Source organism: Sphaeramia orbicularis, chromosome 21 (assembly GCF_902148855.1).
Source record: "Sphaeramia orbicularis chromosome 21, fSphaOr1.1, whole genome shotgun sequence".
NCBI lineage: Eukaryota > Metazoa > Chordata > Actinopteri > Kurtiformes > Apogonidae > Sphaeramia > Sphaeramia orbicularis.
The window spans coordinates 1,516,252-1,532,765 of record NC_043977.1 but is presented as its reverse complement, the minus strand read 5'-3'; the positions used below and the strand labels follow the sequence as shown (position 1 = coordinate 1,532,765).

Here is a 16,514-nt window from a genome sequence, read left to right as displayed (position 1 = left end):
TCTTTTTGGTATGTCTTTATTTTTATCAATTTCTAGAAATTTCAGGTGACCCCATTTGAATTCCAGACGACCCCAAGGTTGAAAAACACTGATCTAAAGGACGACTTTTGGACTGTGTGTCCACTCCAGTATTTCCTCCTGTCAAACAGATGGAGGATGTGCAGGGTTTTCATTTGTTGTCACATTACATTTGTTTCCTCTTCACTCCAGAACTCAGTCTTTGCTGACTTTTCGCTACTACATCATATGTTTGTTTACCTTTTTCCTTCGGTTCACAGTGTCGCAGCAGAACTTCAGTTTATTAGATCTTAATTTTTTTACACATGCGCAGATGTAAAATAACTAAATAAATCCGATGAGCCTGTTTCCGTGTGTCTCTGTGTCCTGTGAGTCCCAGACTGAGACACTCTGGGTTAGCTCTGAACTGGAAGGTGTGAGGACTGAGAACAGGTCCGACACTGTGGAAGCCTTTCACATGTTCATGGAACAGACAGCTTTAGTTTGGGAAAGGGCCGGAATTACAAAGAAATTCAAATGTTTTATTAATAGAAGGAAATAAAAGCAGCCAACCAAATGACCAGGAACACATTTACAAGTGAGAGGCCTCATTAAGACCCAAACGGCTGTGGAGTTAATGAAAACACTCTGGAATGTCTAATCAGAGCATGTTCTGATGTGTGTGTGTGTGTGTGTCTGTGTGTGTGTGTGTGTGTGTGCGTGTCTGTGTGTGTGTGTTCCATTCAAACCATCAACGCCTTCAGTAAAACAGAAACTTGCACTGACAACATGGAGGCTGACAAGTGCCCATGGAAAACATATGGATTTGTTGTATTCTATAAATGAGAAAATGTGTTCATATAGAAATGAAATAAACGTATTCATTCTATCAGTGACAGACACAACAGGACAATAAAGGAGATCCATCCACCTGGAAACAGAGCAGACGGCCTTTAAAGGACTGGACTGACACTGGGTACGGTTCCATGATGCTTTTTAAATATGATTTATTTTTCCAGAAGAAATTAATTCGGAACTAAAGTATTTTCTCTTCTGTTTCAAATGTTAAACCTGAGTAAAGGTTGAAAGGAGAAACATTTATTCGGTTCTGGCAGCCCTTCTGTTAGCTCATCTTAGCCCTTCTGTTAGCTCAGCTTAGCCCTTCTGTTAGCTCAGCTTAGCCCTTCTGTTAGCTCAGCTTAGCCCTTCTGTTAGCTTAGCTTAGCCCTTCTGTTAGCTTAGCTTAGCCCTTCTGTTAGCTCAGCTTAGCCCTTCTGTTAGCTCAGCTTAGCCCTTCTGTTAGCTTAGCTTAGCCCTTCTGTTAGCTTAGCTTAGCCCTTCTGTTAGCTCAGCTTAGCCCTTCTGTTAGCTTAGCTTAGCCCTTCTGTTAGCTTAGCTTAGCCCTTCTGTTAGCTCAGCTTAGCCCTTCTGTTAGCTTAGCTTAGCCCTTCTGTTAGCTCAGCTTAGCCCTTCTGTTAGCTCAGCTTAGCCCTTCTGTTAGCTTAGCCCTTCTGTTAGCTCAGGTTAGCCCTTCTGTTAGCTCAGCTTAGCCCTTCTGTTAGCTTAGTTTAGCCCTTCTGTTAGCTTAGCTTAGCCCTTCTGTTAGCTCAGCTTAGCCCTTCTGTTAGCTTAGCTTAGCCCTTCTGTTAGCTTAGCTTAGCCCTTCTGTTAGCTCAGCTTAGCCCTTCTGTTAGCTTACCTTAGCATAGTCACTGCATTTCCATGGTCACACGTAGCCAGTTTTTTAAAGGTGATTTGTCGTCTTTTCTCAGTGATTTTGTCAAATCCGATTCTCTCTAATTATTTCTTCAGATCTGCGACTTACTGCACTCATACAATCTGTGGACTGTTGTGTTGACGGAAGTTGGAAAATCTTTTTGTTGAAGGGATGCATGCGCTAAATTAGCTTTGCTTTAGCGTTTTAGCTTTGCATTAGTTTTTATTTCCCAGATTTTCTTCCTGCAGTAAGTCACATGACCATGATCTGAGCCTCAGTTTGTGATCATATTGACCCCAGCGGACTAAAGGAATGATTAGGGAGAACTGAACTGACCCAAATCACTCCTAAAATACTACAAATCACCTCTAAAAGCCTGGCTACGTCTGAGCAGAGGAATGAAGCCATTATGCTAAGCTAGGCTAAGCTAAGCTAACGTTAGGGCTGCAGTTCAAACTGTTTGTCCCACTTGTGGAACTCATTAGTTCAGGACAAATGAATGAATCCAAAGCCAGTGTTGAACTGTTCCTTCAGGGTTTTCCAGGCTGGTAGATCCCATCAGAATATTCCACTGGAACGCTTTGGGAAGACTAGACTGCAGTGCAGATTCTTCCACCAGCGCAGAATGTGTGCGTCATCGCCACAGGACAAGACACTGAGCATGTGCAGAATGGAAGGAATAAAGTCCAAACGGAATAAAGGCTTTACATGTCCAGGAAGAATTTAGAGCGCAGTTAAAAGAGGATTAAACCACTGACTTTAGTCAGGTTTAAATTTAATCCCAATTTTTCTTTTTCAACTGGAATAAGGTGTTTACATGGACATCTGAAATAGGATCCAACCTGTAATCAGATTAAACCAGGAAGAACGGTTGTCATGGAAACGCACAGATGGACTGGTGTTGGAATGGAACCCAGGACCTTCTGTCTGGGAGGAACCAGTGCTATCCACTGTCACCCGTCTGTAAAACGTTATTTATTTATTTGTGTGGGGTTTTTTTGTACTGGTAAAGCCGTGTGTTAAATTTTTTTATTCATCCAAATGCTGCACTATAGGTTTTTCCAGGAAATAATCTTTTAAAAAAACAGAAACAAAACAAATAATATCACCTTGTTAACAGTATTGTGACATATCGTATTGTGAACCTACTATTGTGATTTGTATTGTATCGCCTGTTTCTTGCCAGTACACAGCCCTACTCATAAAAAGACCAAAGGATGCATAAGACTTTCAACAGTTCTGCATTTCCTATAAATCCAGGTTTTATCTCAATACAGAGGCTGAGAATGCACGTGTTTTCAGTAGAACTTCACTAAAGCAGAAAACTACTGCTGACCTCAGACTATATACGCTCCTCTGTATCACTGTGGTGTAATTGTTGAAACTGTCACATACTGGGATCCTTATACACACACACACACACACACACACACACACACACACATAAGCAGAGGTGCAGAAGCTTTGGGGGTGGACAGGGACCAAGCGGATGGAGTTGACGCCGCAGGCATTAACATGAAAACAGAAGCAGCTCTCCAACCGCCACAGCAACTGCAGGTACTCAGATTACACCCAACATTTGATGCAGAGAGCACACTTGAAATCTCAGCATTTGGAGCAAAAACTTGTAGCATGTATGATGAAATTCAAATGTCTCCTGCAATTATATATCCAATTTGTGTGTTTCCTTTGACATGTGTCTGCTCTCTGTTCAAGTCTCAGTGGGATGGAGTCAGACTGAGGCACCGTCTGAAAACAGTCTAAAAACAGCCTGAAAATCAGTCTGAAAACAGTCTGAAATCAGTCTGAAAACAGTCTGAAAACAGCCTGAAAATCAGTCTGAAAACAGTCTGAAATCAGTCTGAAAACAGTCTAAAAACAGCCTGAAAATCAGTCTGAAAACAGTCTGAAATCAGTCTGAAAACAGTCTGAAAACAGCCTGAAAATCAGTCTGAAAACAGTCTGAAATCAGTCTGAAAACAGTCTGAAATCAGTCTGAAAACAGTCTGAAAATCAGTCTGAAAACAGTCTGAAATCAGTCTGAAAACAGTCTGAAATCAGTCTGAAAACAGTCTAAAACCAGCCTGAAAATCAGTCTGAAAACAGTCTGAAATCAGTCTGAAAACAGTCTGAAAATCAGTCTGAAAACAGTCTAAAAACAGCCTGAAAATCAGTCTGAAAACAGTCTGAAATCAGTCTGAAAACAGTCTGAAAACAGTATGAAAACAGTCTGAAATCAGTCTGAAATCAGTCTGAAAACAGTCTGAAATCAGTCTGAAAACAGTCTGAAAATCAGTCTGAAAACAGTCTGAAATCAGTCTGAAAATCAGTCTGAAAACAGTCTGAAATGAGTCTGAAAACAGTCTGAAAATCAGTCTGAAAACAGTCTGAAATCAGTCTGAAAACAGTCTGAAATGAGTCTGAAAACAGTCTGAAAATCAGTCTGAAAACAGTCTGAAATCAGTCTGAAAACAGTCTGAAAACAGTCTGAAAACAGTCTCAAAACAGCCTGAAAATCAGTCTGAAAACAGTCTGAAATCAGTCTGAAAACAGTCTGAAATCAGCCTGAAAACAGTCTGAAAACAGTCTGAAATCAGTCTGAAAACAGTCTGAAATCAGTCTGAAAACAGTCTGAAAACAGTCTGAAATCAGTCTAAAAACAGGCTGAAAATCAGTCTGAAAACAGTCTGAAATCAGTCTGAAAACAGTCTGAAAATCAGTCTGAAAACAGTCTGAAATCAGTCTGAAAACAGTCTGAAATCAGTCTAAAAACAGGCTGAAAATCAGTCTGAAAACAGTCTGAAATCAGCCTGAAAACAGTCTGAAAACAGTCTGAAAACAGTCTGAAATCAGTCTGAAAACAGTCTGAAAACAGTCTGAAATCAGTCTAAAAACAGCCTGAAAATCAGTCTGAAATCTGTCTGAAATCAGTCTGAAAACAGTCTGAAATCAGTCTAAAATCAGTCTGAAAACAGTCTGAAATCAGTCTGAAAACTGTCTGAAATCAGTCTGAAAACAGTCTGAAAACAGTCTAAAAACAGCCTGAAAATCAGTCTGAAATCAGTCTGAAAACAGTCTAAAAACAGCCTGAAAATCAGTCTGAAAACAGTCTGAAAACAGTCTGAAATCAGTCTAAAATCAGTCTGAAAACAGTCTGAAATCAGTCTAAAATCAGTCTGAAAACAGTCTAAAATCAGTCTGAAATCAGTCTAAAATCAGTCTGAAAACAGTCTGAAATCAGTCTAAAATCAGTCTGAAAACAGTCTGAAATCAGTCTGAAATCAGTCTAAAATCAGTCTGAAATCAGTCTGAAAACAGTCTGAAATCAGTCTAAAATCAGTCTGAAAACAGTCTAAAATCAGTCTGAAATCAGTCTAAAATCAGTCTGAAAACAGTCTGAAATCAGTCTAAAATCAGTCTGAAAACTGTCTGAAATCAGTCACCTCCTGTTTTTAAAGACACTCTGTTTCTGCATCTTTAGTCATTATTTGTGGATCTGTGAACCACGTTTAGAACAGATGATTTTACACATGTGCACAGTAGAACAAGCAACATGTAAAAAAAAAAGTCCTCATTTAACCCCTTTATCGGGCAAGTGACTATTTTTAGTCATTTCCACACACCTTCCAAGACAGTGACAGTAACAGTCCCTGCTTTGTTCGGTTCCATGAAGTAATGGAACTAATGTAAGGAATGATGGGACAGGGGTCTGGACCAGCACACATGGGGGTCTAATGGGACCAAAAGAAGGTTCTACTGAGATCAAATACAAGTTCCTTTCACCTCACGTGTTTTTCTTGTATTTTTAGTTTACCGGCCGACAGGCTGTAAGCTACTGTCGTCTGTCGTCATCGTCTGTTACAAAAATTTCAATCGTCTTTTTCTCTGAAACTTCAGTTCTGATTGACTTCAAACTTGGTCTACAGCTTCTGTATGATGATGTCAACACAAGGGACTGAAATTATTTGGATCTGGATCTGATTCTGGTTTTTGTGCGACTTTGAAAAATGTTCCCATTATAACAGATAGGAAGTGGATTGATCCAATAAATCAGTATCAATGATATCAAGTGTGAATTTGAATTTTTTACAGATCTGATTGAATATGAGCAAAACATGGACTATTTCTGTAATAGAATAAATACACAGAACTGGGGCAGAAGAAATGGATCTGGATACATTTAACACAGCTTTGAATTTGGCCGCTAAGATACAGGGCCATTGGTCCTATTTTTTAAAAATACTTATTGGATTTTTTTTTTTTTTTTTGCCACATACGGGTAAGGAACCAAACATGGTAACTTCATTGACCTTGATTTTCTACTTAACAATAAAATATTTTGAAATGTTCCCCAAAGTACTCCAGTGGTGTTCTGTCCTTTAATGACACCCTACAGCTGACATGTTGAACTCCACAGTATTTATATGAGTGAACTCTAAAGGGTTACGATGAGACTCGCGCACATCAGTCTTCTTTAAAGTCTTTAATCAGATACATTCAGTTGATTAAGCCGGTACCGTTGTCAAATCAGTATGTACCAAACACATTTAGCCGCTCCGCAGTGATGGGCTTCCACTCATTTGATACATGAATTATTCATCTTGATTACATTTTCTCTTGATCAGTTTTTTCGCCGAATGTGGAGAATCTTCCAGACTAGCTCATTAAGAGCACACTTAGGGTTGACTTTACAGCCCAACTCCTACACAGTCTGTTTGACATCTGTGGTCATTCCTGCTCATTATTTTCATGGTGACACTCTCTCTCTCTCTCTCTACTTTCTCTCCCCCTATCTTTCTTGCTCACTCAACCCTGTGACGAGAGGCTGAGTTGTGGTTCACTGTAAATTTCATTTCTGTCAAACCAGTCACTTCTGGCTGTGGCTCGAAGGGAAACATCTGCCGGTGGAAGCGAGGCCCGGCTCCAGCGCACTTCCACAGCCAGACCAGGACGCCCATTAAGAACCAGAACCGTCTTTTAGTACCCTGCACCCACACAGGCGAAATAAAGAGGGGAAGTAATGAAGCACGCCGGTTCAAGGAGAACGAGTGATTTTACAGACAATGACAAGAAGGTTAAGATCTGGTTCAAATGTTCAGATTCTATTAGTTCAGAATGAACACCAGAACAGAATTTTAGTTCAATCCCAACAAAGGAATGAACATTATTGAATAAAAGAGTGTTAAAGAATAATTTAAAAAAATATAAACAAAAACGAACAAAAAAATTACAAAAATGAACCCCCACAATATCTGCATTTGAATAAATACATAAAAATATCGATACAGTACTTTTTAATATCGATTTAGTATTATGAAATGAAATATCGCAATATATTGCAGAACCGATATTTTCTTACAGCCCTCAGTGAGACCAGACTTATGGAAGTAAATCTGTCTCAGATTTTAAATGATAAAAGCCACTGAATTTCTAGCACTGAATTTTTTTTGCACTAAAATTAAGTATTTGAATTTTTTTGTCTCTGAATTCAACTACGTTCATAAATTTAGAATAAAAAAAATTCAGAAACAAAAAATTCAGATGCAAAAATTCAGAAGCAAAAAATTCAGATGCAAAAAATTCAGATCACACATCCACGCTGACCGTCTTCCTGCATCGCCGTCACATGACCAACCTAACGTAATTCTATTGGCTGGCTGTCGGTTCGACTGGAGATAGAATCGACTGCTTATCCTTGGTGTCCCAGATGTGTGATCTAAATTTTTTGCGTCTGAATTTTTTGCATCTGAATTTTTTTTATTCTAAATTTATGAACATAGTTAAACTGAGAGACAAAAAATTCAGATACTTGACTTCAGTGCAAAAAAAAAATTTCAGATACATAATTTCAGTACAAAAAAAATTCAGATACTTAATTTCAGTGCAAAAAAAAAGAAAGAAATTCAGATATTTAATTTCAGTGCAAAAAAAAAAATCAGATAATTTTTAGGGGAAAAAAATTCAGATACTTAATTTCAGTGCAAAAAAAAAAAAAATCAGATACTTAATTTTAGGGGGAAAAAAATTCAGATACTTGATTTCAGTGCAAAAAAAAATTCAGTGCTATATATTCTATGGCTTTTCTAATTCAAAATCTGATGAGACAGATTGACTTCCATACAGGACGCCCATTAAGAACCAGAACTGTGTTTTAGTACCCTGCACCCACACAGGTGAAGTAAAAGGGGAAGTAATGAAGCACACCGGTTCAAGGAGAACGAGTGATTTTACAGACAATAAGAAGAAGGTACTTGTGACTGTCAAAGGGTTTCCTTATTTAACGCTGCGGCGGTGGCGGTGGCGGCAGGTGGATCGGCTGTAAAACGTCTCCACTCACACCTTGGACAGATGCACTCCACTTTAAAGAGCCGGTTTGATAATGTTAACAACCAGCCCCGGTCAAGTCTGCAGATAAATCCATGAGCGCATTAGCAACAGGGAGCTCCGCTTTAAATGGCCAGTGTTATTAGGGGGCATTACAACAGGGGGCAGATAGACCTTGTTAGTGGGCACTTAACCATCTGTACACAAATCTGCACTCCAACACACGGGATCCTTTTCCGCCGAGCCCTGCCTCATCTACATGCTGACCTCTACAAACTAGAGTGTCCTTTTCAAGCCCATTCAAGCGCGGCGGCAGCATTCATAAAACACTTCCCCTCCAGAAAACCATGACCCCATGTGAGATGTGCTGTCACTGAATACTCAGAGCTGGGATAAAGTCTGACTGTGGAATATCAAAAGGCCCCATCTGTCCACTTCTGGGGTGTTTTTGTCTTTGTTTCTTCACATGCATGTGGTTTATGTCAAGGAAAGGGCAAATCTTCTAAGGCAAACTATTTGATCCGACTAGAAACATCAGAGAATGAACAGGTCACCCAGAAGCCCCACTGGTTTCTGGGTAATAAACCTTGTCATTGAAGTGTGAGCAGAATATCAGTTAGTACAGGAGCCAACTGTGACGGGGGGGGGGGGGGGGGGGGGGGGTATGTGTACAAAAAAAAAACTGATTCAAGACACAAATGGACCACAGCAGTTCCTTAAAGGGCAGTGTTGGTCAAACTGTGTGTGTGTGTGTGTGTGTGTGTGTGTGGGGGGGGTGTCTGCATGATATTGGAAAAACTGACATTGCAATTTTTTTTTAACTCTGCAATATTTATTGCGATATGAAAACCTCCTCAGGAGGCTATAATCTGTGTGTGGTGTCTCCGTAAACGGTCCCACTCATTAGTTGTGTTTCCTGCTGTCGTGTCGACAGGTGGACGACACCGTCCACACTGTTCTTCAGTGTGTCAGGTCCCCAGGGTGAACTTAGATGAGAACATGCTGAGTTCATTTCCCACCTACATTGCAGGACCTGCGATGGGACTATTGTGCACACGTACATCATGATGTCGACGCTCAAACGATATATTGTGCAGCTCTAGTGTCTTCCCAGGGGGGTCATGGATCAGTCCTGGGTGTTGTTTTGTTCTTCAGGTTCAAACATGTAAGAGGTGGAACTAATGTTCGATGGTTGGATTCACCCTGGACTCATTTAGTGGACGGACACCAAACCACTCTGTTACCATGGTGATCTGTCACTAGACAAAGAGTTTAGGTTTGGACAGTGGACAAGGACTGGACTGGAAAAGACCCATGGACACACAGGTTTGTGGTTTGGACCAGTTTGGACTTTTCTGTTCTCAGATGTCCAATGGAAACGGGCTCATGGACCCACTGGTACTGGTCACATGATCATCTGTGGAACCAACATGTGTTTGAGGGACTAAGAAAAGGAACTGGACTGGAGGAGTTCACAGACACTGTGGACGATCAAACAGCTCAAATAACTGACGAAGCTAAAAATAATCTAAATATAAGGAAAGTATTCAGTATTCATGAGGGGGGGTATGATTTAAGGGGGAAAATTAACTTTAAAATTCACTTAATACGCACAACTAGGAAGGGTTTTTGTGTTTCTGTCAGCGGGGTGAGACTGTGGAACAGATTTAATATAGAGTTAAAGCAACGACCGAGCAGGAAAGAATTTAAAAGGACGAACAAAGACACAGTTTTACAGACGTACAGGGATGAGGGAGGGGAGGGGGATGACTGGATGTGTTAAAGATGGACAAGTATGTGTATGTATAGGTGTGTATGTGTGTGTGTGTATATATATATATATATATATATATATATATATATGTGTATATGTGTGTGTGTGTACAGATCTGTGTATGAATATGTATTTATATATATGTGTTTATGTAAATCATATTATATTTGTTCATAATAATATGAAGCCAGAAACCTAATTATTTACAAGTAAGTATCAGTCATTTTATGGTATATAGTATAGAGACGATTAGACTAGGAAGGTTATTATTGTTATTAATTATATAAGGAGAAGGGGTGGAGTTTATGAGTTCTACTGCTTCTCACTCCTTTTTCAAATATGTATTATATGTCTGATGTTTAAGTGTTTTGTCTATTTATTTTCTTCTGTTTGACATTCATATTTGAAATAAATACATCAATCAATGAGTCAATAATTGGACATTTCCTATTTTTATTGGACAAATATTGTCTGGGAACAGACTGGGTGAGTTTATTTGGATTATTCAAACGAAAATCAAAATTATTTTTAACCTGAACAACAAATTATTCAAGGAAAAATAAAAAGTGTTGTTTGTATTATTTGATTTTTTGTGTATTGTTTATCATTATTATTATTATTTTTCTGTTGTTTGATTTTTTATTTGTGTATTGTTTATTATTATTATTATTATTATTTTTTTTTTTTTTTGTTCCATATGTTTTGTATTATGTCTGTGTCTGAAATAAACGAACCTAACCTAACCTAACCTAACCTAACCTAACCTAATCTAACCTAACCTAATCTAACCTAATCAAACCTAACCTAATCTAACCTAACCTAATCTAACCTAACCTAATCTAACCTAATCTAACCTAACCTAACCTAATCTAACCTAATCAAACCTAACCTAATCTAACCTAACCTAATCTAACCTAACCTAACCTAACCTAATCTAAAATAATCTAACCTAACCTAATCTAACCTAACCTAATCTAACCTAATCAAACCTAACCTAATCAAACCTAACCTAATCTAACCTAACCTAATCTAACCTAATCAAACCTAACCTAATCTAACCTAACCTAATCTAACCTAACCTAATCTAAAATAATCTAACCTAACCTAATCTAACCTAACCTAACCTAACCTAATCTAAAATAATCTAACCTAACCTAACCTAACCTAACCTAACCTAATCTAACCTAACCTAATCTAACCTAACCTAATCTAAAATAATCTAACCTAACCTAATCTAACCTAATCTAACCTAACCTAATATAATCTAACCTAACCTAATCTAACCTAACCTAAAATAATCTAACCTAACCTAATCTAACCTAATCTAATCTAACCTAATCTAATCTAACCTAACCTAATCTAACCTAATCTAAGATAATCTAACCTAATCTAACCTAACCTAACCTAATCTAACCTAACCTAATCTAAAATAATCTAACCTAACCTAATCTAACCTAACCTAATCTAACCTAACCTAATCTAATCTAACCTAACCTAATCTAACCTAACCTAATCTAACCTAACCTAAAATAATCTAACCTAAAATAATCTAACCTAACCTAACCTAATCTAACCTAACCTAAAGTAATCTAACCTAACCTAATCTAACCTAACCTAATCTAACCTAATCTAACCTAACCTAAGATAATCTAACCTAACCTAACCTAACCTAATCTAACCTAACCTAATCTAAAATAATCTAACCTAACCTAACCTAATCTAACCTAACCTAATCTAACCTAACCTAACCTAATCTAATCTAACCTAATCTAACCTAACCTAATCTAACCTAACCTAATCTAACCTAACCTAATCTAACCTAATCTAACCTAACCTAATCTAACCTAACCTAACCTAACCTAATCTAACCTAACCTAATCTAACCTAATCTAACCTAACCTAATCTAACCTAATCTAACCTAATCTAACCTAACCTAACCTAACCTAATCTAACCTAACCTAACCTAATCTAACCTAACCTAATCTAATCTAACCTAACCTAATCTAACCTAACCTAATCTAACCTAACCTAATCTAACCTAACCTAACCTAATCTAACCTAACCTAACCTAACCTAACCTAATCTAACCTAACCTAACCTAATCTAACCTAACCTAACCTAACCTAATCTAACCTAACCTAATCTAATCTAACCTAACCTAATCTAATCTAACCTAAAATAATCTAACCTAACCTAATCTAACCTAACCTAATCTAATCTAACCTAACCTAATCTAATCTAACCTAACCTAATCTAACCTAACCTAACCTAACCTAACCTAATCTAACCTAACCTAATCTAATCTAACCTAACCTAATCTAATCTAACCTAACCTAATCTAACCTAACCTAACCTAACCTAACCTAATCTAACCTAACCTAATCTAATCTAACCTAACCTAATCTAATCTAACCTAACCAGTCAGGGGCGTCACTCCCAGCTGTGGGTTCCATGAACACATGAGCGCTGTGGAGCCTTCAGACATTCAGTATCTTCTCAGTCTATAACGTCACCTTCACTGAAACAAAACTGGAACTGAACGTACTTTCAGTGTCCGACTCCCCACTTCTGTTCCTCTGGGAAACAGTGGATCTTACACGACATTTTCACCACTTCTAACCTGTATCCACTGGACCCCCTCCACTGCTCTATGCCCCCCCACCCCCACAAATGCTGGGCCCATGAATTTGTCATGTTTACACCCCCACCCCTCCCTCATTGATGCCCAAGGTCAGAATACTGCTGTTTCTGTCAATAACAGTTAGAATTGCACCACCGTTCCAATCATGTTGGGGTTGGGGGGGGGGTTCACAGAAGAAGAGTGCGACCCAGTGTTATTGGGGACCATTGTTTGTCTGTAAAGCATGGACTTCATCTGCATTGTATGAACCGGTTTGTGCGTTCACCCCAGCACATGCTAATGTCAGGAGCGGTATTCTCCTCTAGAGCTCCTTCTGGACATTCCTGCTTCTGGTCCAGTCTAAGGAGGAGGAAATGGAAATGGGTTTGTTTGCATCTGCTTTTGTTACGTCTTTAAATGGAAACTGAAGTCAATTACCCTAAGGTCCTTCAAGTGTAGATGAGCAAACATGGGACAAAAGTAGCGTGAGAAGGGCTGGAATCTGCACCAACAGCCTGTGTTGGTGTTAGAGGCTGACGGCGCAGACGGCAGCAGGTTGGGTTGGACGGAACTGAGGCTGGTTCCATGTGTCACAGCAACAGCAGCCTCCATCAGCTCTGTTTAACACTGGGCTGAACACTAGGACTATATGTACACTGCAAAAAAGGAACATGTCGATGGCCACAATACAAAACCTCCTGTCTGAAAAAATCCCTTTTGTCAGGAAACAAAAAAAAAAAAAGTTTAGTTTTATTATAGTATGGTCTTTGTTAAAAATATCCAAGCATATTCTACTGTTCTCAGACTCTCCTTCTATATCAGGGCTGTCAAACTCATGTTAGTTCAGTTCCACATTCAGCCTAATATGATCTAAAGTGGGCCGAACCAATAACATAATAGAAATAATGGGACAAGAACTTATAAACAATGTCAACACAAAATTTTTCTCTATGTTTTTGAGTGAAGAAAGTCAAATACCGTAATGAAAATGTTTACATCTACGAACTGTACTTGAACAGAACATGAACAAATACGAACAACCTGAAAATTCTGAAGAAAAATAAGTGCAAGTTTAACAGTATTACACCTCAGTTTATCATTTATACATGTTCATCACGACATACAGATCACAGTGGATCTACAAATACACAAAATATTTGGTAACAGACAGAATATTGGTAAAATTAGACATACTTCTCTTAAGACATTTCATATTCATATCTGTTCAGGTTATTCACATTTTTTGTAAAAGACAACTCTGTAAATGTAAACATTTTGTGTAATTTTACTTTTTTTTACACTAAAACAAAGACAAAAATTAGCGTTTTTCATTATTTACAGGTTGTTATTGTATTTTACTGGTCTGACCCACTTCAGATTGAATTGACCTAAAATGGTTTTCACATCCTTGATTTTTAGTATTTTCATTATAATTTTGCATTTCACAAATTCATCCCAGGGGCCAGATTGGACCCTTTGGCGGGCGGGTTTTGGCCCCCGGGCCGCATGTTTGACACCTGTGTTCTATATGATGCGTTAACATATCATCCTTGTTCTCACCATCTAATGTGAAAACTCAAAATCTAAAAATTTGAAGATAGGAGGTTTTGTTTTTTGGCCATCGATATGACATAAACAAATTAACCTGAATGTGGAATATTTATCTGAAAGATCATTTTTGACATTTATTTATTTATTTATTCAGTCTTAATCTTGTTCAGATTCTTTGGCTTGTTCCAGTATTTTGCTCTTGTTCTACCACTGAGATATTCCAACTAATTTAAACTATATTTCCAATAAAAGCAGCTCCACTGTTGGAGGATGAGGATGGAGGACACAGGAACTGTTTACCCTCAACACATTTGGACTGGATTAGACAGACGGACCTGGAAATACACATATATGGAGTCAGTACATCTGCACTAGAACATATATACCATAAGTCGCTTTTCCATTGGACATCTGCTCAAAACTTTACTAATATTAACTAAATGTCGAAAAAACAAGTGCGTAATGTTGGTTTTTTTCATTAAATCACAAATGCGATGATTTGTTTATTTATTATCGCGAGATTACACGAGAAGTCATTCCATAAACATGGTGACGAACAAAAATATCATGTTTATTTACAGATATATTCATTATTATTACTAGCAGCATTGTACCCATGGTGTCATTGTATGATAGTATGAGTGGCTAAAATCTCCCAGCATACCTCACAACATTTGAATACGGACAATAAGTTGTGGCTAGTAGATAGTCAGATAATGTTTGTATTCATTTGGTGAGTTTGGTGGAGATCGGGCCTGTGAAGGCTGAGGAAAACCTGTACAAACGCCCTCCTGTGATGGAACATGGATCAGACAGACGGACAAAGAACGTGCATTATATAGTAGGATATATGACCCCTCCATCTTCTACTAAATTAAAAAATGATTAGTTTCCCTGTGTGTCCACACATACTGCACCATGTTTCTTTTAAAACTCTTCTTCTTCTCTTGTTGTAATGTCCGTCAACATCTGGTTTTTTTTATTTACATGAGTCTAGTTGTGGAAAAAGGTCTTTCCATTGCACTTTTGTGTGACATACCATTTATGCTGTGCCTGAAAAACCACCTCTTGCAGCACATAAACTATTAATTAAAAAACAAGAGTTTTGGCGGAATTGTTGTTTTTTCCATTAGGTAAATTTTTATGCTCAAGTTATATTTGTGCAATTTGAAAGTCAATGGAAAAGAGACTACAGTTAAAAAATGTAACTATGCAGACTAGAAACGAGTCTATAACGCAGCAGATGAAGTGACTTGAACTTGAACCCAGTGCTGAGTTGAATGGTCTTCTCTTTGCAGTGTACTGTGTTAGCGCTGCCTCTGGTCCTTACCTGGTTCTTTAGGTCCAGTTTGGGGCAGGGCCGTCCCCCATTGAAGGCTTTCTCCCTGAGCCACTTGGACCTTATCTTCAGGCCGCTGCCACAGGATGCGCTGCAGGCGGACCAAGGTGACCAGTCGCTGAGTTTACAGTCGGATGGGCAGGGCACGTGGCACACCTCCACCATGAAGCCTGAAATTATGCAGACGGAGGGGGGACAGGTTCAGGTTTGGTCTGGACCACATTAATAATATCAGACAGTTGAACCGCTGGACTGTTTACCACAGACCTCGGACTTGGACGAAGGGAATCCAAAAGCAGATGATGTGTCTAACGAGTGTCTCATTGTTTCTGATTTAATAACCATCAACTTTAATCTGAGCTTTAATGAACATCTACATGATCATTGAATTAAATAAAGGAAACACAGGATTTATACTGAAAAAAACATAAAACACAGAGGATAATATTACAGTAAATGGTGATAAATCACTTCAGAAAAGGTTAAGCAGAAAATTTCACTTGGGAACTGACATAAAAGTAGCTCTGGGTCTTTAAAGGTGGGGTCTGAGATCTTCAAAAAATGGTTCCAGCAGCTACATTTTGAAAATACTCAGTTCAAAAGTCCAAACCCCTTTCTTCAGACGTCCCTCTGAAGCCACGCCTCCAGAGTACTGACACGCGCAATGCTTGTTCCCGAGGGTTCACGAGCGCTGTACAGCAGCAATTCACCAGCTGAGGCTCTGCCCTGTCCCCGTCCCCGTCCCCGTCCCCGGCCCCGGCCCCGGCCCCGGCCCCGGCCCCGGCCCCGGCCCCGGCCCCGGCCCCGGCCCCGGCCCCGGCCCCGGCCCTGTACGGTCCCAACTCGGGCTCCGACGCCGGCTATGGCCCCGACCCTGGCTGAGGTTATGTCCCCGGCTCCGCCTCCAACGCCGGCCTCAGCCCCAGCTCCAACCCCGGCTGAGGCTCCGGCTGGCGTATCCATGAGTACCTCCTTCAGTCTCCTCTAACCCCCCCACTCTTCCAGAACAGTCCCAGTTCAGACCTGTGGGACTAACGGTACATTTCCTACTGGTTTATGTTTGTGACTGAACAGTTTACTGGTGAACCTTCCATCCTAATAGAACTAATATATCCAGGTTCTGGCTTCACTTCCTGTACTTCACTTCCTCCAGCCTCTGGGAACGCTCGATTCATACTGGAAGAGGGGTAC

General features: G+C 39.3%; 1 protein-coding gene across 1 annotated transcript in view; it reads right to left on the bottom strand.

Moving 5' to 3' along the window:
- Positions 1 to 16,514, bottom strand: part of LOC115412790 (thrombospondin type-1 domain-containing protein 7A-like) — a 172,070-nt gene that overhangs the window by 46,994 nt on the left and 108,562 nt on the right. Inside the window, exon 4 of the mRNA XM_030125450.1 lies at positions 15,315 to 15,493. Within this exon, the coding sequence (XP_029981310.1) occupies positions 15,315 to 15,493 (179 nt within the window). The remainder of the gene's footprint in view (positions 1 to 15,314; positions 15,494 to 16,514) is intronic.